Source organism: Erpetoichthys calabaricus, chromosome 15 (assembly GCF_900747795.2).
Source record: "Erpetoichthys calabaricus chromosome 15, fErpCal1.3, whole genome shotgun sequence".
In the NCBI taxonomy this organism is placed as follows: Eukaryota; Metazoa; Chordata; class Cladistia; order Polypteriformes; family Polypteridae; genus Erpetoichthys; species Erpetoichthys calabaricus.
The window spans coordinates 93,864,600-93,891,576 of NC_041408.2; the positions used below are offsets into that span (position 1 = coordinate 93,864,600).

The following is a 26,977-nucleotide window of genomic DNA, read 5'->3' on the forward strand; positions in this document are numbered from 1 at the left end:
ATGCCCATTCGGGATGCCTGGAGGATGGAAGGACCAGGAGAGGACCAGTACCTCCCCTGGAACACAAGAGCGCAGCCACCCTGGTGGGTGCTGGGGCCACCGGAACAAAGCTTGGAAGCTCAACCTTGTGGGGACCCGTGGCCACCACCAGGAGGCGCCTGGATGGTTAAGAAGCCATGGTATGCAGCACTTCTGCCACAGCAGGAAGCAAGTTCACCCAGAGTGCTTCCGGGTGCCCTTGCGGCACTTCCGCCACACCAGGAAGTGCTGTAGGAAGGTCATCAGGGAGCACCTGGAGCACATCCGGGTGCATTATAAAAGGGGCGCCTCACTCCATTCAGGGAGCCGGAGTCGGGAGGCAGAGGACAGAGCTTGAGAGTGGAGGAGTGAGGGTGGCAGAGAAGAAGGAAGGAAAGAAAGGACCGAGTTATATTTGTGCATGGTTTGTGAAGTGCAAAGGACTGTAAAGAAGAGAACTGAAAATAAAAAGCACAAACTTGTGTAAGCGTGCCTTGTGTCTGTCTGTGCCAGGTTAAGTGCTGGTATAGCGCCATCTACCGTCACTATATATATATATATTATATATTGGAAGTGTGTCTGTCCGGCCCAGAAGTGAAAGGCGGAGTTGGGGTAAGGGCTCCACCTCTGAGGAAACAGAAACTTGCTTAGCCGCTAATACACAAGAGAGGCAAGCATGTCGGCAAAATGAAACTTCCGAACAAAGAGTCATTAGCTTAGCCACTAATACTGAAGCGAGGACAGCACATCAGTAAAATGGTATCCCTTTTAGATAACAACACCTTTATCTAACGATACTGTTTAAATGAAGACCAAATCTTGATACGGTTTGTCCACATATTGTATGTTAAAAAAGAAAAAAAATAAACATTTCATGGGGTGTACTAACTTTTTCAAATGACTACATTCTTACGTAATGGAAAATAACGCTCTAAACTACATACACTGAAAAGCTATTTGGAAGACTTGATGACCATTTCATTGTGAATCAGATCTGTAGCCCCTCTAGGTGTCACCTGAATGCATATTATGAAGATGTAATTCAAGGGCTCCGATTTCCACCATTATCCAAGTAGTACTAGGGTGTTGTACCGTGTTAGCCATTATGAATGTAGAGAAAAGCCAAGCAAAATGACACCTTTTATTGGCTAACTAGAAAGATTACAATATGCAAGCTTTCGAGGCAACTCAGGCCCCTTCAATGATTACATCTTGCCTGAAGAAGGGGCCTGAGTTGCCTCGAAAGCTTGCATATTGTAATCTTTCTAGCTAGCCAATAAAAGGTGTCATTTTGCTTGGCTTTTCTCTACACCATTATCCAAATAAATTACTGCACTTACTTTTTCAGGATCATCCGCAAAAGCAGATAGGCCAGGTTTTATAGCTTTAAATATTTCATGTTCCAATTTTGGGGAATCTGTAAGAAAAACCAAACGAAACATTCAAATTATTAACAGCACTGCCCGACTCCTGCCCTTTCCGTTGTGTTACTTTCAATTGTGCTACTTCAGGGCTTGTGCGCACCATGATATACTTTGACAATACAAAGTACTGTGTTTAACTAAGGTATTTAAATTAGTAATAAGAAGAATGGCCACAATCCATCCTTATAAAATGTTATTTACTTGCTACTCCAATGAAAAGGTCACAAACATTAAGCGTGCAATGTCAGTTACAAGGCAAGGAGATATGAAAGCAAACCACCGAACACTGCAAGCAAACAGCCACAGGTATCACACGGCACTCTTCTTGGGTCCAACATACCGTTTGGCATTTGTTTAAATTTAAAAATATGGATCCTTGTTCCTGTACTTCCAGCGTCAAACATAATTCCATACAGGAAATGACGGCTGTCTTCTTCTTCCGAGATGGGCTGGCAAAGATTATCTGGGTCATTTTTTAATTTCAGGTAGTCTTTGGAGTCTGTGAGAGGTAAAGCTTCAATGTGCCATTTGATATACATCACGTATAGCGCCACACAGAAGAGAAAAAAAAAGGCGAGGGCTAATTTTGGTATCCTCATTTCTCCGCATGTGCTGACTCATAATCCCCAGAGGTTTCGCCCTTCCTGCTGGAATCACAACCTTTTCTGGAAAGAAAAACACAAAAAGTAAGAAATTAAGTGTCAGCAGTCCACACCTTTTCATCCAAATAAATGAAAACCAAGCTAAGCATTTCTCAAGCAACGTCTATTTTACCTTAAGAAAGAAAGACAGTAGATCATGACATTCATTCAAGAAATGAAAAAGTTATAAATAATGAATGCAGGCTACAACTGTATTTGAGTCAAGAGTAGATTAGACAAGACAAGACTGCTTCTCAGTTGTTGAGATGTTACACACCCTGTGAGCTTACTACCCCAACCCATGATGTCTTAAACAGGGTCTCGAGTACTGAGACAGGCCAGGCACAAGTTTTAGGTGGTCTGCACAGCTGGTAAGGTGTCAAGGAAAGTAGACAGTTACCCAGTGTGAAAAATACCTGGACACAGACAGACACAGAGACAGCCAGATGTCCAAAAGCACACACGTTTATTTCATACAACACTACACAGCACAAACACAGTACACGAATTAGCCCAAAAACAGCTCACAGTCCTTTTCTCCTCAGTCTATTGCCGCCTCCACTCCACTCCTCACAAGCTCCATCCTCTTCTACCCGACTCCGGCTCCTCGAATGGAGTGAGACGGCCTCTTATCTCTCACCGGGATGTGCTCCGGGCGTACCTGGACTCTCTTCTGGAAGCACTTCCTGGTGTGGCAGAAGTGCTGCCATCCAGGGCACCACAATTGTCCAGGCGCTGGGCCCCCAACAGGGATGAGCTTCCAAGCTCTGACTCTGTGGCCCCCAAGTAGACCAGGGCGGCGACCCTCTCCTGGTCCAGGGGAGGTATTGTCCCCCTCCCGGTACTTCCAGGCATCCCGACTGGGCAGGGTCCCCAGCCGTCTGCCACACCAGTTAGGCTGTCTGGAAATGCACTTTACATATCCATTAGCTTATATTAACAGCACTAGCAATCCAATATTAAAAATGTTCCCTGTATGTGGATATTCAACATTACCTTTGAATGCAAAATTCAAATCGACCATTTTTGTTACAACTGAGCAGATAATAACACAAAAAAAGTGTTTGTTGCATATACTAAAGAAACGCATTGCATTTTTCATTCCAGCAGATGGTGCGTACAACCAGCACCATCTGCTACGTAATAAAACACGAAGGTCTGGGTGTCCAGTCCCTCTCAGCAATCCAACTGGTCAGTTTGGTTTTGGTGACTCGACGAAAGAGCAAATGCGAGTGTGAGACGCACAAGGAGGAGTAAAGGCGTGAGAGGCACGCTGAGAGTCGCCTTCAAAGACGGCAAGCATAAAACCAGACAGGAGGTGAGACAGACACCTCTCAAAGGTAATGGCAGTGCCGGAGAAGCAGGCTTTATGGGAACGCACTCGAGAGGGGGAGCAACGGTGAAGAGACGTTCACATCTGTAAATATAGGGGAAAGGTAAAAGTAGGACAAGAGATAGAATAATAAAAAATTATATTTGCCATTATCTAACCCTAATTTTTTTTATCTAAAAAAATAAAATAAAATAATAATAATAATAATAATGTGAATTTTCCCTTGGGATTAATAAAGTATCTATCTATCTATCTATTATCTGTCTTTGCTAGTAACCTAATGAAGGACATCTTAAATAGAAAAGAAACAGGAAATAAACCCGGCTGACAGTCAGGGTCCTGGAGGGTCACAGCGGCTGCAGGTTTTTGTTTCAGCCCAGTTTCTTAATGAGGAGTCATTTATTGCTGATGAAGCTCTTATTGCTCAAGTGACGTTTTTCTGCATTTATTTTAGTTGTCTCACTTGTTAAGGTTCCCCACCCTTAATTGCTTATTTCAGTCCTGAACAGCTGCATTCAGTGTTTTTAATGGCTCCTTATTAGCAATAAGATGAAAATGAAAGAACAGCCAGCAATTCTCCCTCTAAGTTGTTCCTGTTCTCACCTGTGTGGATTCATCAGGCACAATTTGGTGTAATGAAACAATTAAAAGGAAAATGTCACTCATCCGTTTTAGGCTTCAACTCATTTGGATGCTATCTTTGGAAAGGAAAAAAAAAAATATTACGATATAAGAACCTGACAATGCAGAGTTAAAAACAATAACAAGCCATAAAATAAAAAAAAAAAAAGTCCAAGACTGGCTAGGATTGATTTTTAATTAAGCAATTGGGTTGGAACCTGCAGCTACTGCGGCCCTCCAGGACTGACATTGCCCACCCCTGCCGACAGTGGAAGTACTAAAACCATTACCCTCGGTACACTTTAATGGTCAGACTGCAGGAGTCTCAAACAGGAGTCCTAAGCAACTGTTAATAGAATTTATTGATTACTTAGATAAATTATTCCTGTCCGCATTTTGCTGTTTTAATTACACCAGCATGTTTAAAGGACTCAAATGACATTAGCATTCTCTTTATCATATTTTATCCATCCATCCATCCATTATCCAACCCGTTATATCCTAACACAGGGTTATGGGGGTCTGCTGGAGCCAATCCCAGCCAACACAGGGCGCAAGGCAGGAACAAATCCCGGGCAAGGTGCAAACACACACACACACCCCAAGCACACACTAGGGACAATTTAGGATCGCCAATGCACCTGACCAGCACCCAGAGGAAACCCACGCAGACACGGGGAGAACATGCAAACTCCATGCAGGGAGGACCCAGGAAACAAACCCAGGTCTCCTTACTGTAACGAGGCAACAACGCTACTACTGCGCCACCATGCCACCCATCGTATTTTCTATATTTTTTCTACTTAAATTGTCCTGTATTAAGTTACAGTCATTGTGTCTCCTCATTTGCTACAGTGCTCATGTTTGTAATGTACCATCTGTTGGAATAAAAAAAAAATAATGCATTTTATAACTACATGCGTTGCGAAACACATTCCAAAAGGTGGCACACTACAAACATTAACACTTAAAACAGTTTAACTGCCAGATGGACAAAAATCGCCTTAAGGCCTTTTCACACCACGTTTGTTTGGTGCATTTGTTTTTTCCCCAAACTCTGCAGCAGCAGTTTGTGACAACGCGGGTTCAGCTCCGTGCTCCTATCAAAGGTGAGGGTGCCCTTGAACCCAACACCGTCGGTAATGTCACCGATGAGCTAGACAGTGAGGCAATAACATTTGAGCAAGGGGATGATGTATACATGTGTAAACAGTGCTTTTATTAAAACAGTCAAAACAGTGTCCAAATCAAGTGCTGTGCAATTCAGAGTCTTTATTAAATACATAATCCATAAAACGTGAAAAGTGGAGGTTTAAAACAATAGAAAAACTCTTCTAAAAACCACGAGGTAAAATGTCACAGGAAGCAATATGTTAAAACCAAAAAGCCTGGTGCCTTCTGTTACCATGGCGGCTCCCCTGCTGCACCCATCTGGGCTGCTCCACAGGAGAGTCGCCTACCTGCAGGTACAGCTGCCCTTCAGTCAGGTCCGGTAGCCCTCCGATCTTTGGCTTCGTCGGGCTCCCAACCAGACCGAGACTTTGGTCCATTCCCCAGCGGCCAAGGTGCTCACGCCGAGGCTAAACCAGTCCAAAGCCTCCTCGACTCCCGCTCCTAGCAACGGCCAAGTCAATTCCTCTACTGGTCACTCCAGCTACTTAGTCACTCAGCTGGAGCGACCGCTTCCTTCAGCCCCACTGATTGTCGGCCAAACACTCCCCTCGTGGGCGCTCTTCCCAGCTGCCTGCTTTCTCTAATGTGAGCCTGCTCTCGCTCGCTCTCCTTCCTCAAACCGACTTTCTCCACCTGCTTCCTGTCTTCTCGCTACCTCCCGTTCTCCTTCCTTTCTTTCCCCCCCCCTAACCGTCTCGGGCTTCTCTATATATGCAGAGAGGACATGGCAGCTGCAGCCCATTAGCCACAGGAACAATCACGGATGTGGGCAGTCTCTCACCTGTGCACTTGGGTGAGAAACACCGCAGATCGCCCTGTGGCTCGCTACAGTCACCATGCCCCCTCCTAAGCCGCGAGCGCGGTGATTATTTATTTAAATAAAACTGCTGGCCTTTGCTGGGAGAGCTGTGGACCCATAACAAAAACACAGTTGCTCCCATAGTTTGGTTTATTTAGCCCAGGGGTGTCGTACTCCAGGCCTAGAGGGCCACAGTGGCTGCAGGTTTTCATTCTAACCCTTTTCCTAATCAGTGACCAGTTTTCACTGCTAATTAATTTCTTGTCCCCTCATTTTAGTAGCCCTACTTCTAAGGATTCAGTCCTTAGAATTCTTTTCTTCATTAAATGACAGCCAAACAGAAGTGGGACGTGAAGGTGTGGGTGCAGGAGGTGTCACATCCACAGCCCCGTGCGTCTACCACTGGCTCTGAATTTAGAAGGCCACCTCGTTTGGACGCACTGTGACATCAAGTCGGTCACAGAAGAATGGTTGCACAAGCCATACATTATAAAAAAAATTGTATTGGTGCTCATGGGAAGTGCGTTAAAAAACGAAAGTTGTATGGTTTTAGTGCTGTTTCTCCGCATAGGACAGGCACAACATGTTTAAATCCGCCCTTATATGTCCCTGTGGTCTTTCAGGAATGAGCTGTTCATTTTTCATAATTTGCCGTTGTCACCTTATTCTTCTTCAGTACATTTTCTGAATCAGCTTATATCAGTACAGGGACACCGAGAGATGGAGCCCATCCCAGCAGCATTGGGTATAAGACAGGAACCAACCCCAGCTGGGATTCTAATCTATTACTCTGACACACAAAATCACACAACTCTCACTCATCACATTTATTCTTTGGGGTATTTAAGGAAACACAAAGACAGTAAACAGTACCAGAATTTAAATCCAGGAACAGACCCAACCTCCTAAAATAAACACTTTAAAAAGCTGCCATCAGACAAACATATTTTAGATGTTTACTCCCAGATGAGAAAAAAAATGCAGTCCCTAAACTTGTTGGGCTGGTTTTATTTAACTCTCCTGTGTCACTTGTGACAAGTACAGTAATTTATCACGCCATAGGAGTGTCAAGACTATAAAGACACATTTACAAGATGGATATAAAGAAACACCACAATATGTTCCTTAACTCAGATGATTGCTGCCAATTTATTTAATGTTTTACCCTTCCATCTCTCAGTGGCACACTGGCCCTTCTGTCCCAACTCCTTCAATGTGATTAATATGATGCACTGCTCTGTAAAATGAAAAATCGGATTTAAAAGCCGAGTACATATTTTAATAACTGCAGTGTGTACATCATCAGGTGGAGGCGACGCAATCTTCTTTTCACTGGGGGGTTTCCATCTACATCGCCGACACATTTGATCACCTGACTTTTCAAATCCAGCGAGACGTAAAGGGCTTAGGCGTTATTATGGATTCAGATCTTAAGTTCAAATCACATATTAACTGTACTATCAAAACTGCGCTTTTACTTGCAGTGCTCAGGGAGCTCAGGCATCTCACGTGCTGAAGCATTAAATCACACTTTATGTCTTTAGCAGGCTACATTACTGTAATGCACCCTAAAAGGACTACTGAAGACAGACAGAAATCAGCCGGTTAGTTCAGAATGCAGCAGCAACAAAGGTTACCTCTTCTCTTTAAAACTGATTTTTTTAAAAATACTATTAATGGTACGTAAAGCTCTGAATAATCGTGCCGTACCTTATACTTTGAAATACCAGTCTCTTTACATTCCCAGTCGTAATCTTAGATCCCCAAGCACTAGTTTATTAATCATTCCAAGGGCTAAGCATATAAGAAGTGGTGAGGCGACCTTTGCTGTTTTACACTGAAAATCCGGCAAGCTTTACCAACAACAACTTGCCGGGCTAATACAGTAGGACATTTAGAAAAACTCCTAAACTCCACTGATTTAATTTGGCTTTTGCTTTTTCAAAGTTGCTTTCTTTTTGTGCCAGTTCTAATAGATTATAATATGTACGGCAATACTGTACATTGCAAGTGTTCGTGACCCCTACTTCTTCCAGTTTTCTGTGGCAGCCACTGCTGTCTGAACAAAGTACTCCGTAACGGCCTGTGATTTCTGGTAGGAATATGGGGGCTCCAGTTTGAGGAGACTAACTGCATCTAATCTCAAAGGACAGTGCACAATAGCAATAAAGGACTACTTCAGCATATTTAGGTTTGGCCTGGCTGGTCTTTTAGCCTTGAACCCCTGCAGAGTTATTTTCTCCAGCATTGCACCAGGTGGAATTTTTAATTTTCCTGTCCTCCCTGGTCATACGACCAGAATATCAGACTTATTGATAAAACCATTAGAGACTTCAAAAATACATTTAGTAATTGAATCCATACTTAAGGACTCGAACATTAATACAGCTTTACTTCTTTATCTGTATTAGATCATTAAATATAAACTTTCATTTCTTTTGTTACATTTCATTTATTGTTCCCTGCAATTCTCTCTTTATTTTTTAACTTAAGAAAATAAATTTGACACAGGAGAGATCATTCAGTCCATCAAGCTCACTTGTTTACCTAATAGATAAACTGGCCCAACGTTTCATCCAGATCCTTTCTGCTTAATCTCCATGCCTCGGTAGTTCACACAACTTTTTATGTATAATAAAGAAGTCCTTCCAGCCTTCAGTCCTAAAGCACTTCCCCTGAATTTCCACCGATGTCTTTGACTATGTGATTGCCCATTTAGCTGAAAGAATTCTGCTGGATCCACTTAATCCAGGTATTCAATATTCTCAAAGGCCTTGATAAAGTCCCCATGCAGCCTACTCTGCTGGAGACCAAAACAGGTTTAACTCTCGTCATACTGTGACAGACTCCGAGTCCTTAAATCCCATGATGCACTTGGTTGCTCTCTTCTGCACAGCTTCAAGTGCTGCTATGGCTTTCTTGCAGCGTGGGGACCAAAAATGCACACAGGTACCCCACCTGCAGTCTCACTAGTGCCTTAATTTCTTATTTTGTCTTTTATTTTTCTTCTCTTCATTATGTAAAGCACTTTGAGCTACTTTTTGTATGAAAATGTGCTATATAAATAAATGTTGTTGTTGTTGTTACACAATCCAAGCATAATGTTTTTCAAATTATATTCAGCAGTTTTTATGCTATAACCTAACATTTTCTTTGCCTTTTTAATATATTCCTGACTGCTATAACTGCCTTGCACTGTGTTTTTATCACTCTTTAATTAATATTATTTTTATCAGTACGCTGCTGCTGCTGCTGGAGTATGTGAATTTCCCCTTGGGGTTTAATAAAATATCTATTCTGTGCATTGCTTAGATGGTGCAAATGTGTAAACATAAACCCCTAAACCCTTTTCTGGAGGTTTCACCCTGTAGGCCAGTGTCTCCCCTCTTGTACTTATAATCGACATTCATTTTGCTCATGTGCAGCACTTTTCTACATTAAACTCCATTTAAGAACCTGCCCAGTTCTGACGCTTGTCCAAATCTTTCTGAATTGTTTTGCTTCCTCCTCAATGCCTGCCATTTCTCCATCTTTAATACCGTCAGTGGAATGCAAATGTTTACTAACCATAACACAATGTCATAAACTAAATCTGAACAAATAATGGACCCAGGATAGACCCCCTGAAGGACCCCACTCCACGTGGAGCATTCTCCTCATACCTGTACTCTTTGTCACCTGTCAGTTAACCAACTTCACATCCAGTTTTGTAGGCGTTTTGAAAGCTTAAGTAAATAATGTCATTTGCTTTGTTAATTGTTACAGTAGCCTGTTCAAAACAAAAACTTAAAAGGCTGGTTTGGCACGATCTTAATCTCATAAACCCATGCTGGCTGACTGCTGTAATTCAGTATGTGATTTTCATACATCAGGTACTTTTCATTTTCATTTCCATAATTTTGCATGCTAAACTTACTGCTCGGTAATTACGAGGATTCATTTTGTCTCCCTTCTTGAAGATTGGAGTCACATTTGCCACTTTCCAGTCCTGTAGTCCTCCTTTCTGAAGTAACTGCTCAGATTTACCCAGTTTGGTTTAAATTTCCACCAGTTTCATTAGCCTCCGGCGTATTGATCAGACTCCTCCATTCTTAAATTCGAGCTCACCGCTTGTTTTTACTTCTTCTTACTTCTACTTTTTGTTTCTTTCTCTAGAAACACTTGGGTGAGATATTTGTTCGGCTCTTTTGCTATTTCCTTCTCATTTTCTTGATCTCGCCTTTTGTGTCACCCGAGGGGGTCTTAAATTTGCTTTACGGGAAGACGATAGAAGAGATCTGAACTACATGTTCTGTATGAAAATGCGCCACAGAAACAAATGTTGTTGTGTTCCTTTTCGCCTCTAAATCTGCTCCCTGTGGGTGTCTTGTGGGTGACGAGCGCCTGTCCAGCTTTGTTCCTGCCTCACCTCCAATGCTGCCAAGATTAACCCCGTGGTCCACATGACTCCGAAATGTAAACGCGTTTAGAAAATGGATGGATGGACGGACATAATTGGCTAAAATATTGTGACTGTCTTTCTGTTGCCGGTTCAACACGATCCATCCAAACGTGTGCCAATTAACCCTTCATTTCTATTACTTAGGAATAGTCGACCCGACATACAGAGGCAGATATCATGAATGAAAAGAGCTATATGGTAGATGGCGGAAAAGCTATAAAAATAAATTAACGCCAGCATGAATGGCCCAGTCGCAGAACCTAAACATCAGCTGTCAGGGCTATGCGATCTTGACAGGGCGAACCACGGCTATTCTACCGACGAAGAGGAAAAACCTCGGAAGACGTTTTAGTTTTAACGTATCTGTTGATTTTAAGTGTTAAAACTTCGTGATGTGAGAAATCCGACAAGCCATTCCACTTCATCATACACAACAATCTGAGAGACCTATAGAAGAACAAGCAGAGCGTCACTAACCTTATATGTTTCGTACATCGTTTCCACCGCTCACTGACGGTGAAAGGGGCGAGTCCAGCCACGCACCCTGCTCAGCTGCAACTGCTGGCACCTGGGCGCCCTTATATTACGTCATCGTCACGCGACAGCATCTTAGCGCGTAGGCGGGAACTGCGGTATCAGACGGTGTGTTAGCCGCTAGAGAAGGAGCGTTTGGGGTTCATTCTGTGCCGGGTGGGTAATTTCAGTTGATCTGTCATGGTCGATAATGTTGGAGTTATTTCCTAATGATATTATTCTTCCATTTTACCAGGCTCCTCATAAATGAGGAGCAATTTCTTTACGCAGACTTCGAAAGACCAACAGGGTAAGCCAATGTAACAGGGCTGCCCAGCTGCGGCCATGGAGGACTACGGTGGCTGCAGGTTTTCACTTTCTTAATCAGTGATCAATTTCTGCTGTTAATTGCCTTCTTTTCTCCATTTTAATTGCCTTGTTTTTAAGGCTCTGGCCCTCTGAATTGCTTCTTTTTTTTACCTTAACGGCTCATTCACATCTCTTTTCTGTTTGGCTTCCCAACACTGGGGCCTCAAACTTTATTTTCTGATATTGTATGATGTACACGGGTTGGCTCAGTTTGTATCTCATTATTGTTTGGCTGTTAATTAAGAAAAGAATCCGTTAAGGGGTCCGTGTCTTAATTTATTTTGACTTCATTTTAATTTACTTAATTTGCAAAAACTGGTCACTAATTAAGAAGATGGTCTACCCCTCTTCTTAGAGCAGGGGTGTCGAACTCCGGTCCTGGAGGGCCACAGTGGCTGACGGTTTTCACTCTTAACCATCTTCTTAATTAGTGACCTGTTTTGCTGCTAATTAACATCTGTTGCCTTAGTTTTAATTAACTTGACTCAGACCCCTTAGTTGTTTCTTTTTCCTTAATTAGCAGTCAAACAAATAATGAGATGCAAAACAAGCTGCCACATGACCAGCTCACTTGTGCCCATCACACAATATCTGAAAATAAAGAAAGGTGGAAGTCTCAGTAAGGTCGATCAACAGAAAATCAATAGTTTTGGAAATGTCTGCTCTAGCAGAATGAGAATAGTGACAAGGTGTGGGATTAAATAATGGGTTTAATTAACAGCAAGAATCGGCTTCTCATTAAGAAACTGGTTGGAGTTTGAAGCCCCAAATTAGCTGGTCACCTGTCAGCTCATTTCATGTTTCATTTCAGTTTGGCTACCATTTAGTGATGAAAAGAATCAATTCAGAGGACTGAATCCTTAAAAACAGGACTATTAAAATGAAGGGAAAAGATGTTAAATAGCAGTGAAACCTGATCACTGATTAGGAAAAGGGTTAGAATGAAAACCTGCAGCCACTGCAGCCCTCCAGGCCTGGAGTTTGACACCCATGTCTTAGAGACTTTGTTTTTGCTCCTAATTAACTTCTTTTGAATTAATTTTAATTGACTTGCTGTTGAAGATGCGGACCACTTAATTGATTGTTTTTTCATTAAATATCAGCCAAACAATGAGATGCAAAATGAGCCAAAATAACTGGTGTCCATCATACAATATCTGAAAATTAAGAAAGGTGAGGGTCTCAGGAATGCTGATCTGCTCAGGTCCACATAACATTTTAGCAGAGCTCTTAGAAAAGAGAAAGTCAACAATTTCAGAAATGTCTGCTATTGCACAACGAGAGCAGCAACAAGCCATGGAATTAAAGAACGAGTTTAATTAATGACAAGAATCAGTCTAATTAAGCAACTGATTGGAGTGAAACTGGTTGGAGTTTGAGGCCCTGACTTAGGTGGTCTTCTGTTGGCTCCCTCACTTCACATTTCGTTTCTGTTTGGGTGCCATTTAAGGAAAGAAATTACTCAATTCAGGGGAACAAATATTAAATGAGTCAATTAAAATTAATTCAAAAGAAGTTAATTAGCCAGGCAATTTAAGACCCTTCTTCAGGCAAGATGTAATCCATTAAGTTGCATCTCCCCTGAAGAAGGTCTCGAAAGCTTGCATATTGTAATCTTTCTAGTTGGCCAATAAAAGGTGTCATTTTGCTTGACTTCTCACTATAGATACTCGATTAAAATAAATGAACGTTATTCTATATTAACAACAACAATAATCCCCTCTCACTGCAGAATGACTAAAAAGAAAGAAAACTTCCAACTTGGCAGGCACAGTGAGGCGCTACACAGGTGTATTGCTGTGGTTATAAAGGAGCCCTCGTCGCGTTTCCTGACACACTTCTGAATAATTTGTTGACTGAAAGTCCTCGATTTACAGGGGGTCCTCGGGTTACAATGTCTCGACGTACGACGTTTCGAGTTTACAAACGTCCACTCCCATAAAAACTTAAAAAAAATTGAGACATGAGAAGGAATAAAGGTAAGGATTTTTTTTTTACACTCATTTTTTCTTTTACTACAGTGCAGAAGTATATTTAAGTATAGAAGTGCACAGTATATTTATGTCCTTTTCCTTTTTCCGTGGCTTAGTTGTGTCTTTATGTTCTAGATTATGATTTTGCAAATGTGTTAGGATAGGTAAGTGACTTAGGCTAGGGTGTGTTTCGACTTACACCAAAATTCGGGTTACATCATTGTTGAAGGAACGGAACTGTGTCGTAACCTGAGGACCCCCTGTATTGTTAAATTATTTAGCAGACACCATTATTCAAGGTGACTTACAATGCAAGTTATAATACAACAATGATGATGTGTGCATCAAAGCAACAGAGAACAGGATAAAAAAAGAAAAGCATTCACGAGGGAGTAGAACTACGACAGAATTATACAACTAGACCAGGGGTAAGCAATGTCGGTTCTGGTGAGCCGCGGTATGTGCAGGTGTTTGTACCAACCCAGTTCCTTAACGAGAACTCAATTATTGCTGATGAAGCACATATTGCTTAAGTGACATTTTGATGCTTCATTTTAGTGGTCTCGCTTGTTAAGGTTCTCCAACCCTAATTGCTTATTTCAATCTTAAACTGCTGCATTCAGTGTTTTAATTGCTCCTTATTAGCAATAAGATGTAAAAGACAAAGCAGCCAGCAGTTCTCCAGCCAGCTTTTTTCCAATTACATCTGTGTGTGTTCATCATGCACGGTTTGATTTAATAAAACACTTAATAGAAAAATGCGACAGACTGAAAATGATCAGTTTTAGGCTTCAAATCATTTGGATGATATCCTTGGAAAGGAAAAAAATCTACGATATAAGAGCCTTACATTGCACAGACTAACAAGCCATAAAATTAAATAAGTTCTGAGATTGGCAATGATTGGTTTCTATTGGGTTGGAATGAAAACCTGTAGCCACTGCGGCTCACCAGGACCGACATTGCCTGCCCCTGAACTAGACTAATATTGCATTCAATATGAACTTCTAATAGATTTTAAGGCCCTTCGTGGTCTGCCCACCTCATCAGTTTTCCTTATGGAACCCACCATAGGTTCCATCACACTCGCTTCATGTTTCCCATTCTGTGCTGCTTACTGTCCCCCTGTGCAGATTGTGTATGGTGGGTCATCGAGCTTTTAGAACAGGGGTCCTCAATCACGGTCCTGGAGGGTCGTAGTGGCTGCAGGTTTTTGCTCCAACCCAGTTGCTTAATAAGAAGCACTTATTGCTCAAGTAACACTTCTGCTTCACTTTACTTGTCTCGCTCATTAAGATTTTGAACCCTTATTGCTTATTTTAGACTTAAACAGCCGTATTCTTGGTTTTTAATTTGCTCCTAATTAGCAATAACATGCAAATGACAAAAGAGACCAGCATTTCTCCATTTCGCTTGTGACCATTTACACCTGTGTGTGTTTATCAAGCACTATACACTTGGAAGGAAAGTGAAGAGAAAAAAGTGAAGGACTGAGAATTCCTCCTCCATTTTAGCCTTCAAATCATTTGGATGATATCCTTAGAAAAGGGAAGAAAATCCAGGATATGAGAATGAGCTGACATAGCAGCGTTAAAGTACAAACAAGCCATGAAATGAAATTATTGGCAAGAATGGCTTTCTAATTAAGCAACTGGGTGAGAACAAAAACCTGCAGCCACTGCGGCCCTCCAGGACTGGGATTGAGGACTGCTGTTTTGGAGCTTCATATTTGTGCCTCACTTTCCATCTTTAAGTGTAAACCTAAAACTTACCTTTTTACTTTCTCGTATACAAAGTATTGTAATTGTCCAAAAATTCCATTTTGAGGTTTTGATGAATCTCGATGTTTTAGACCTCCCTGAGTCCGAAAATACCATTTCTGGAATTATGTCTGTGTGTGTAAACACGATAACTTGAGTTCGCTTTCACTTTGGTCAACCAAATTCTGCATACAAGTATTCGGTACAAAACATAGATTTCTATTAAGTTTTGAGCTATTTACATTAACTGGAAGTGGAACTTTACCTTTTGTTCAAGCAGCTGCGGAGTCTGATTTATTGACTTTTATAATAATTGTTCAATATATTATTATTTTGATTTGATGTTTTGTTGGTGGTTCTTTAATGCACATAATATTAAAATATAACCATTGTCTTGCGGTTTACTGCTCAAATATCCATCCCCATATCTGTGTATACGAGAAAGTCTAGGGGAGACCACTCCCGATTTTTTTTTTTTTTTTTTTTATGTTACATTTTGTTAATTTGTTAACTATGTATACATATTGGTCCGTTTAACAATATGTTTTAATATTTTATACTAATGTACTGTGTCCTTGGGTATTTTGAAAGGCACGTTTATATAAAATGTATTGTCATTATTATTCTCTCCATGCTCTCTCTTATTTAACCCCTGGTGAGACAAAGTTTGGCCGCCACCACTTGCGAAAGATCATTGAGATGGAACACCAGGGGGCGGTATTGTTCCAAAAAACAGTCTGAAGACAGTGCGATGAGAAATGAGGCAAAATGGACCTCTTTGATTGGCTAACTGAACAGATTACAACACGCAAGTTTTCGAGGCAGCGCAGGCCCCTTCTTCTGAGCCCTGGCAGTGAATCTTTGAGGGGCTACTGAAATGGAGCAGGTTTACAGGCTCATTATTTAATGGCACATGTACAGTGATATTTTTACTTGCATGTGTTAATCAACATGTCACGTGTCACCACTCTCTGATTCCGTGATCGGTAAGCCACACCACCTTAGCTTATCTCAGAATATCTGTCGTCTTTATTCCAAATAAGTGACTTACCCTAAAGTCAGAATTACACAAGAACATGACGTTAAAGTGAAAGCATTCGACCCTGTTAGATTTTTCCACATTTTATTATTTACAATCTCGAAACATGATACACTCGATGTGACAGTCCTGTTAGGGAATTGGTTTGCTTGTTTTCAGTAAAAATGGACTCCTGTGTTGGTGCTCGAGAACAAACCTGAGGGTTTATGTCGTGTGTGTGAAGCTGATGTCCTGCTAACAGGTGACTCCTCGCTAACTGCGTCGTGGAAGACCACCACTCCGCACATCCCTGACGACTTTTTGAAAAGTCCCAGACTTGCTTAATGGCTGCAAAGCCAAAATGCTGCATTCTAACCTGCTGAGCACGCAAACAAGCTTGACGTGTTTTTACATGTTAACATATTAGCATTGCTCGGAAAAGTGAGGAAGAAGTACTAGAGATTTGATCTTTTCTTTTTATAAAACTTATTTTAATATCAAAACAAGTTAGAAAGTATTCAGCCACTTTCTGCATACCTGTTGTAGATTTAATTTGAAAAAAGATCTGACCATAAATCTACACTCAGTAATCCATAATGACTAACTGAACACGTGCTCAGAAAACTCATGTTCAAAATCAAAATTTTGAAGAGGTCTGAATATCTATCTATTATACAGCGCCTTTCATATCTATCAATCTATCTATCTATAGCTATCTATCTGTCTGTTATATAGCACCTTTCACATCTATCTATTATATAGCGCCTTTTCTATCTATCTATCTATCATATAGTGCCTTTCTCTATTCCGTAGTGCCTTTATTTCTGCCTATTACGTCATGTATTCTGTATGTGCCTGTTTACCTGTCCGTCTCTCTCTCTCTCACACATATAGCGCCATTACACCTGTCACTCTGTCTATAGCGCCGTAGTTTTACTCCTGCTCCCTCACGTGATTTACATGATCATGGCGGATCTTTCCACACCCCTGGCCGGTGGCTCTTTGCGTTTTGCCGTCCGTCACTTTCTGTCTTTTTGGCCTTTATGGTAGAATCCCTAAGTTCGCAGCCCGTTTGTGCTTCATGTTTCCTGCTCTCTCTTCCTCTGTTTTGTTCTTTTGCTGACACTCGCCCGATGACAAGATGCCGGTGTCACACGCGCCTTGTATTTTTGTCTTCGCTGATTATCGTGTCGTGCCGTAATGGCAGTGAAAGCCAAGCCGAGTCCTCCTGGCTTAATGGAGAGCCCCATTTAAAAGCTAATTGTCAGGGCTGACAGGAGACAACACGAACATCCCATTGGTGTTAATGCTCGATTATGCAGATTATTAAATAATTCTCTTATTTGTTTACTGAAAAGCATACAAAACAAGCTGTGGTGTTGCCAGGATGAGATGAGTATGCCAACCACTCCGTAGCCATCTGTCCTTTTTAACAGATTTCATGTTTTTTTAATTCGTATTTCTGCTCTACACATGAATGGCCGTTTATTGAGGTTGTCGAACTTTTCAGTTTACTAACAAGCCCTCTATCAGTGAGCCCTGCACCGTCTCCAGTCCCAGAAGAGGACAGCAGGGTTGCTCGTACTGGACGGCCGCGGAGGGGTCTCTTGAAGGGGGTCTCTTGGCCTTGAAGCCCCTGCAGGTTTTGTTGTTTTTTTTTCCTTAGACCCATTTGGAGTTTTTTTCTGTCCTCCTGGCCATCTGACTTTACCTTATTCTTTGTTACTGTGTATTGTCTAATCTTATATGAAATAAAAATAAGCTTTTCTTTCTTCATCTTGTAAAGGACTTTGAGCTCCACCATCTGTATGAAAATATGCAACAGAAATAAATGGCGTCGTCGCCGTCGTCGTTGTTGTCAGTTTGTAAGATGTGTGTGGCCTTTAGATATGAAGGGACACAAACCCAAGGGGCGAACAAGCAAGTTCTGAACAGAGAGACAGAAATCAGGCTGAGCACTAAACCTGAGGGACAGGCAAGCTTACCAAGAACACGGACGGCTTTAGCTTACGAGGTCTGACAGTTAAGTTGAATGGTGCTGCATACCTCATGGCTGAATATCAGGACTCGCCTTGGGGTGCTACTCCCCGACGGCTGCATTTAGACCACCGGGAACTCTCTTTTTTTTCTGGAATCGCCATCAGAACTGTCTTCATACGGGGGACATTCAAAAAGTTTCCACACTTTTCTGTTTATTACGAATTTCAAAAACAAAGAACATCACTTTTCTACGTATTCCCCTTCGTGTGTGATACATTTTTCCCAGCGTCCTACCAACTTTCTAACGCCCATCTCCTCCCGCCATTACCGTTTCTAACGAAAATATAGAAGTTCGGAAACGTTTTGGACGTCCGTCGTATTACACTTGCAATGTCATCCGAATGGCTTCCTTTCAATATTTCCTCCTTTATTATCGGGTAAAGAAAAAGTCATTAGTGGTGGGGGCGGTTATAGTTATTGGTTTAAATGGCTAAAAACTGACGGCGAGTGCGACGGGAGCGGCTGTTTGTTCGTTGCTCCTCCATTCTCGCGACGGCACACAAGAACACGCAACAACACTAATGAGCGCCACACGTCGACACGAACACCGCTGTGAGACCCTGATACACCAAGGTGATGAAACCTCGCCGAGCAGTTTGTACAGAGCTGCCAACGTACCCGTATACTGCAAAAAAAAAAAAAACAGTCAGTGTCCAACCCGCTTTATCCTAAGGGTCACGGGGGTCTGGTGGAGCCAATCCCAACCAACACAGGGCGCAAGGCAGGAACCATTCCCAGGCAGGGCGCCAGCCCACCGCAGGGCACACACGCACCTATGAGAATTTAGGATCGCCAATGCATCTAACCTGCATGTCTTTGGACTGTGGGAGGAAACCCACGCAGACACGGGTTAGAACATGCAAACTCCACGTAGGGAGGACCCGGGAAGCGAACCTCCTTACTGCGAGGCAGCAGCGCTAACACTGCGCCACCGTGCTGCCCAACAAACAATGTTACATTTACGGTAAAGATTGTCAGAAGTTTACCGTAAAAAAAGAAGGTGACAATAGTTTAGGTCTAAAAATTTTATATTTATTTAAAAAAAACGAGGTGACAGTATTTTTAGGTCTAAGGTATAATTTTGTAGTAAATAACTGTTTTTTTTCTTAACAACACATTTCAATAGAAGTGAACGTTTTACCATAACCTGATATCCATACACTGTAATAAATACGCAAATCAATAAACCGTTAGAAAATGCTGTAAGGATCAGACACCAGTACACCAGCCTGCATCATTAAAATAACAACAAACAATGGCAAATGTGTATAATTTATGTAAGCACATTGAAAGGAATACAACGCTTAAGAAAGTTATGACACATTGTCTGGTGGAGAAGTAAAGTTTGCTTTTGTGGTGTCTACGGCGTCCTGCAGGTTTGCCAGCTTACCGAATTCAACCACAGGCGGCCTTGTGGGGGTGGGGGCTGGTGGGGGTCCTAGGACTGACCAACTCCACGCGGGGCCCGTTACGTTAAACGCTGTTACCGGTATGTGTGGACAGTATAAACTTGCGCGCGAATTTAATAAAAAATAATGTTAACGTACACCGGATTTTCTCATTACAGTATTCAGCTAATTTTTTGCAAAACAAAACGCGGACTTTATCAAAATATAAGGATATACTCAATTTAAAAAGTGCCATTCATAATTCATGACAATACCACGACAGTGCGAAATGCGATGTGGTGTCCTGCGGAAATTAGCAGGGCCTCTTCTAGAAAAGTCTGAGTATCGATATGCAGGACGTCAATGTCATAACTCACGCTGGTGTCATGTCAGCCGGCTATCATGTTTTTGTGCATTAATATTCGGACTGTAGAATGTTTTCAAAGACGTACATATATACGGAATTTGACCTTGAAGAGGGATTTTAAAAATGTTCCTGTTAGAAGCATGTCAAGTTATTTATATATTTATACACTGGAGAATATAACTTGATAAATCCGCTCGAACGGGACACACGGACCTCAAAAGTGCGGGGGCTCCTTAGCTGCTGGGCCTGGGGCGGTCGCCCTACTTGCCACCCCCAAACTCCGCTCTTGAATTCAACCCACCATACATTATCCATTATCCAACCCGCTATATCCTAACTACAGGGTCACGGGGGTCTGCTGGAGCCAATCCCAGTCAACACAGGGCGCAAGGCAGGAAACAAACCCTGGGCAGGGCGCCAGCCCACTGAAGGGCACACACACACACCAGGCACACACTAGGGACAATTTAGAATCGCCAATGCACCTAACCTGCATGTCTTTGGACTGTGGGAGGAAACCGGAGCAACCGGAGGAAACCCACGCAGACACGGGGAGAACATGCAAACTCCCACGCAGGGAGGACCTGGGTAGCGAAACTGGGTCTCCTAACTGCGAGGCAGCAGCGCTACCCACTGCGCCACCCTGCCGCCCTAAATCAGCTTCCATCACCTTAACAAACCGTCAGCACGCAGGGAACAGAAGTCCGTTAACTTGGATGAAGTTTTTCTCCCTCCTGTTCAAAGGTGTGCGGCTCACCGGGACCAATAAGGTAAAGGGGGCGTGTCTTTATGCAAATATCGTAACTTCGGTGTTACTGAAGCAGCGCTTCACTGTTTTACAGTTGGGTACCTTCGTTATTGAACATTTTCACAGTCAGATTAACAGCGAGTTATTCAGTGTAACTGTAATGTATCACATTGTGAAGTTAGAAAATATCGATTTTACAGAACTTGGCTGTAAAAAGAATGAAATATATTCTTCAATATATACAGGTAATTTTCAGTAGCACATATAAGGTAACTTTCCTTTTTTTCAGAACAGGTATATTACTTTTCACCATTTACGGCATTTTTGCCGTTAAATTTTCTGACATTTTTCACAGTTTAAGCGCACGGTGCCAATTCTCAGAGCTCGGGTTCTGTTTTTTTTTTTTTTTTGTTAACCCTTACGTGTTGTCCGTGTCTCTGATTCCCGAGCACAAAAACTTCCGATTTTCGTGCTCCTAAGAATCCTTCTGAACGCTTTGTAAAGCCTCCAGTTTGCTTTGTCTGGCGCTTCCTCACTCACCGGTGTTAGAAACCTCCCACCCTTTAACAACATTAGTATCGTTGTGATGTCAGTTATCCACATTGAAAATTTCGCCCCCCCCCCCCCCCCCCCCCCCGACACTTAAAATACTAATTTTTAGGCTATTTTTCGGACCAAATTTAGTTCCAGAAATGACCTGACGGTGAAGAAGCCCCTTTTCATCAAGGGTGTCACGTTTTGGTGTTCATATTCTGCTCACCACTTTGAAGTCACTTCAGTTTATTTTGTCCGGCGCCTCCCGACTCACCAGTATGAGAAAAGTCCCCCATATGATATACGGTTCGACTCGTCTTCATGTCTAGTTATGCATGGCATCGAGCATTTTGGGGTTCCCCTCTATTTTTAGCCCACTAGAGCCCCAAAAAACACTCATTTTCAGGTCACCATATTGTATGCAGGAAATTCTACCCTTATGATAAAGTGAAACCAATTGGTGTCTTCAGCAAAAACAATCAGAAGGTCTTGAAGTTGTGTCCTGCCACATCAACGGACCCCTATTGGGATACGAGGGGTCAGCCTCACATATGCCTCACCTTCCTGGCTCTGCCGAGGTAAGCAGTACGACTCCGGGGCGAGAGGGGGCGCTCACGCTGTCTCTCCTTTTACACCTGCGGGAGGGCAGCTGAGGCGGCAGCACCACCCAGAGCTGGCCCCGCCCCTTCCTGTCACGGCCCTATAAGGCCACACAGTTCCCTGTCGTCTGCCATCGTGTTCTTCAAGCTTCTCTAAGCTTACAGGACTGAAAGCGCAGTCTTTATTCGATGTGTCCCCTGTGCTCTGTTTTGTTTCATTTGAATTTATTTAATGGGGACACCCCAACATTTCAGAGCGACTTGTGCCAGTCCGTCCTCTGTTCACAAAAATGGGGAACGGTAATATTGGCGTGTGGAGTGTTGTCTTCTACTATTTCACCAATATAATTGCAGTTGATCCTTTAGCAGTGGTCCGAGCCCCCTAAGAGCAACTCCTGGAAGGTTCAAAATGGCAAATTTCAAACCTAAGCATGTGGGGTGTTGTTTTTGCCTATTTCAGTCAGGGTCAGCAATTCTGAATATGATGTCATTTTTGATTCCGTAGACCCCTCTCAGAGGGTGACAAATGACAAGTTTCTATTGGAATTGACAATATTTAGACTTGAACGATTACCACCAAAGAGCTCATTTGAATATCTCGAGTATCTGAGGCGGTGCTCTTTGTTTCTTATGGCCGCCTACCTCAGGAAGCCTGCTGGTCAGTGTTGGCCTTTACTGCTCGGGTGGACACTTCTATCTTCCTAACCCAAAAAATCCCTGGGAATTAAATAAAAACAATTGGGTGACAGTTTTAGCAGAATCCACAAGTGTTATCATTTTTTTTCCCCTTGAGAGCAGCCCCACCGGCATGCGTCACGTGGGGGGACACTTTGAACCCAAGCCGCTTTGGCGTCTTTTTCTTCTCTCTCCGCGATCCATCATCTAAACGTCAAGCCGTTTTTATAGCAGGGACGTCACGGGGGGGCCAGCTGGCAGACAGAGTTCACTTTGGGGTCCGTCGGCCCACTTCACACGGTGGGTCCCGCTTGTGGACGTCGTCCGACGGACGGGGCGTGCTTTCGTTTTATTTTCGTTTCATTGAACGCCTTCCCCGTTTGCGGGTGTCCGGGGTGGTCCGGATGGCCACAGTTTTCATCTCCTCGACATTCTGCACCCCGGATTGTCATGAATAGAAGAAGAAGAGCCAATTACAAGGACATTGTCCCTCCTGACAATATGGCACCAGCTGGTCTGTCTCTTGCTGACTCGTGTCAGGAACACTTCACCTCTGCTGCCGGTAATTAATAGTTTTGTTAAAATGTGCTGAGGCCGCCCGCGTTTTCTATTCATTACCTCAATTAAGAGTCATTAGGCCTGAAATGTTGGCCAATCTGTTTTCTTTGGCTCTCCTTCACACACAATGCAAACACACACATGCATCCTGAAAACATCCATTTGCAAAGCGCTGACCCGTATTGATGAGTTGGGTGGGGGGGGATACAAACACCAGGAAGCTATGGGGGGGGGGGGGTTACCATCTTCAACAGCGGAGGGCCGTGTCTCCCCTGAAAGAGCCATATGCCACTGGTGCGCACGTCCCTAACTAGGCCACATGGGCGAGGGACAAGCCCAAGCCGTTTGGTGTCGTTGTGGCCGAGCCGTCTTCTATTATTAGTGACAGGAGGCAGCAGCTGGGAGCAGGCAAGCGGCCCAAACCGTCGCCGCGCGGCTTCCCCTAAATAGTTCCACACATGAATAAGCCTTTTGTACACCTAGCAGTCATTACAGATGCCCATTAGCAGCCGCCGCGCAAAGGGCAGCCCCCCTCGGTGGCCCGCGGTGCTCATTGTTTGCGGCAAGTAATTTGTTAAGTGGCGGTTTGCAGCTTACATCTCGCTTGACTTAGTGATGTCAATCAGAGAAAGGAAAACCTCCACGCTGGCAACAATAACAGGGGAACAAAAAAAAACAAGGAGAAGAACCCCCCCCATGTCCCGTGGGAGGCTGACTGCCCCCCCCCACCTTCATCAACGTCCATGATCTGCTCCCACGCCTCACCAGAAAAAGTCAGCCCAGAAGGACTGAACGGGAGGGTTCAATGGAGGGGATGCCCACATCTCTGCCGCTGTGCCCGCCTGTGTGGTGCCCTGTGTCAAAGAGCCCCAAAGAGATTTGGGGTAGCCACCCGTATCATATTTCCTGGCTGCAAAAGAGTTAAATTGTGTACAGCTGCGTACAGGTCCGAGTCCAAAACAGAACTGCCTTGATGGGGCAAAGGGGGCGGCTGAAAGAGAGAGTAGAGGACGTGAGGTCATCAGGGCCGGAACCGGAAGTGACGTCATCGGTCTGCACCCCCTGGTCTGGCATGGAATTACCCCCATTCAGGCCCTTTTTAGTTGACTCCTATGCAGACGTGTGTGACACCTGACAGCCTTGTGACCTCAGGTGGGACGTGCCAGCTCCACACATTCGGGAATTCAGCTGGGGTCCGTACGAGGTAAGAAGGCACTCACCTCACTAAGGGGCACCATGCCAGTCACCATGTACACCCTCACTTGTTCAAACTGGCGTTACCAACCCTCATTGACATTTTGTATTTAGAAGATCAGGGAACACTATGTGATCACGCAGCCCGGTAACATGGCAGCTGGGCATCAACTGTGCTGCCCACAGACAGAGTGCCAGTCATACCAGGCCATCTAAGAGCATAGAGTGCCCAATGAAGCACACAAAATCACAGGGTCAGTGCCCCTCCTTGAACCGCCACCTTATCGTGGTGGAGGGGTTTGCGTGTCCCAATGATCCTAGGAGCTCTGTTGTCCAGGGCTTTATGCCCCTGGTAGGGCCACCCAAGGCAAACTGGTCCTAGGTGAGGGATGAGACAAAGTGCATTCAACAAAACCTCCATGATGAATACAAAATTTGGACGGCATTTTCCCTCGCCCGGACGCAGGTCACCGGGGCCCCCCTCTGGAGCCAGGCCTGGAGGTGGGGCTCGATGGTGAGCGCCTGGTGGCCGGGCCTACACCCATGGGGCTCGGCCGGGCACAGCCCGAAGAGGCAACGTGGGTCCCCCTTCCCATGGGCTCACCACCTATGGGAGGGGCCAAGGAGGTCGGGTGCAGTGTGAGTTGGGTGGGGACCTTGGCGGTCCGATCCTCGGCTACAGAAGCTGGCTCTTGGGACGTGGAATGTCACCTCTCTGAAGGGGAAGGAGCCTGAGCTAGTGTGTGAAGTCGAGAAGTTCCGGCTAGATATAGTCGGGCTCACCTCGACGCACAGCTTGGTCTCTGGAACCAATTTCCTTGAGAGGGGCTGGACTCTGTACCACTCTGGAGTTGCCCCTGGTGAGAGGCGCCGAGCGGGTGTGGGCATACTTATTGCCCCCTGACTTGGAGCCTGTACATTGGGGTTTACCCCGGTGGACAAGAGGGTGGCACTCAGTTTATGGCAATACACTACCATTCAGTTGAAGAGCAGATCCCCGTGAATGCCTCAATACGATAACAAGGGTCCCGTGAAAGTTTGAGCAATGGACTACACTGGCGTGGAAAAGGTGGTGGTACTCTAGGTGGGCACGTGAACGTGCCACAATAAAATCACATTTAGTCAAAGAGAGGTGGGTGAGACCCCCATGAAACTTCAATTGATGTGGGTGTAGAGTGCCACACTAAGATAAGATGGCAGTACTGTACTCTAAGTAGGCACGCTAAGAAACTGCGATGGCACCACAATAAAATAACATTTGACTGAAGAATACAGGGTTACGGTTGGGGTCCCCCACGAAAGTTTAATCTCCACAATAAATAACATTCAGTTGAACGGCAGGGTGAAACTCCAGTTGACGTGGGCATAGAGGTGCTGGTACTGTAGGTAGTGAGCCACAGACATTTCAATGGCGCCACAATAAAATAACATTTAATTGAAGAGCAGGGAGTGGGTCCCCCACACAATTTCGAGTGCCACAATAATAATAATAATAATTAATAATAATAATTCATTACATTTATCCACATCTATCCACACAAGGAGGAACCGGGAAGCGAACCCACAGTCTTCCACAATAAAATAACATTTGATTGAAGAGTGTGGTCAGGGGGTGCAGGTCCCCCATGAAAGTTCGAGTGACGCAGGCTGTAAGTCGAAACTGGAAGAAGAGCTGGTGCGGCATACTGGGGAGTTGCGTCCCACTTCAAGCACTGCACTGGGTGAGTGTGGAAGGCCCAACCTTCATTAATTTGGCTCCTATCAGCGGTGAACAAAAGCCCCAAGGCACTATGGGATGAGAGCGTTACAGTACCGCCATTTCTGCTGATTTTTATCAGTTGCAGTAACTGATGTGGTCGTTTCTGGGTGTGGGCAAAACTTCAGCCACTAGGGGGCACACTGACTGTGAGATTCCCATACAGTTGGTTAGCACTGAGAAGGCCAAACAGTTAGCAGCCAATCAACAGGACTTTATTTTCTATGGCACCTTGGCACAGTGACCACCCAGTAAGTCGATGTGGTCTTCACAGTGACCGCCATCCCAAAGCCCTTCACTAACAGGTCGTTATTATTTCTAGGCGCTTCAATGGTGAACACTACAAGTCAGTTGGTCTTTATTTTATAAAGCACCTTTTCACAATGACACTTCACAAATTGATGGATACAATAAATAATTCCTCCATATTTATTAACAGTTGTGGGAACTTGTAAAGTTAGTAAGGCCTTTTGGGAATTGGGTGGTACTTCAGCCACTAGGGGGCACACATAGCACTGACAAAGGTTAACGGTGGCCAGCCAGTCATTTTTTTATAGCGCCTTTTCACACTTGCTGCCATCCCAAAGCACTCTGTGTAGTGACGGGTATCGTGCAGGAATTTCTTTACACTTTATTAATCAGACTCCTTCAGGGTCGTACAGAAAGTGGGTGGTACTTCAACTACTAGGGGGGCACCCTGCCCTCAGCCCCCAAAGACACTAGATGGACTCTGATGCTCAATGTGAAAGTGCCCTTAGACTGACCCGCCCCCCCCCACTGTGGTCTGTACTATCAGTCAGTCAGCCAGTTGGTCTTGATTTTATATAGCGCCTTGTGACAGTGACCACCATGCCAAGGCATTACACAAATAGTTAACAGTACAGTCTTGGAGGAATTGGCACAGTTTTAGGGCCTGAGTGGTACTTCAGCCAGCAGGGGGCACACCCCCTGCCACTGCCCAGCGATATTAGGCTACTCTTTACCTTGTGGTTGGACAGCAGTGACCATCCCGTCAAGTGCTCTTCACTCTACATG

The 26,977-nt window shown here is 43.9% G+C and overlaps 1 protein-coding gene and 1 long non-coding RNA gene across 2 annotated transcripts in view; both read right to left on the reverse strand.

The window, feature by feature from the left end:
* entpd6 (ectonucleoside triphosphate diphosphohydrolase 6) overlaps positions 1-11,047 on the reverse strand; it is a 41,186-nt gene extending 30,139 nt beyond the window's left edge. The window contains exons 1-3 of the mRNA XM_051919412.1: positions 10,928-11,047; positions 1,783-2,107; positions 1,359-1,435 (exon numbers count right to left, since the gene is read on the reverse strand). Coding sequence (XP_051775372.1) covers positions 1,359-1,435; positions 1,783-2,041 — 336 coding nt within the window. The 5' untranslated portion in view covers positions 2,042-2,107; positions 10,928-11,047. The remainder of the gene's footprint in view (positions 1-1,358; positions 1,436-1,782; positions 2,108-10,927) is intronic.
* The window catches only part of LOC127525969 (uncharacterized), a 569,224-nt gene that overhangs the window by 163,009 nt on the left and 379,238 nt on the right, over positions 1-26,977 (reverse strand). The gene's annotated exons all lie outside the window — the stretch shown is intronic.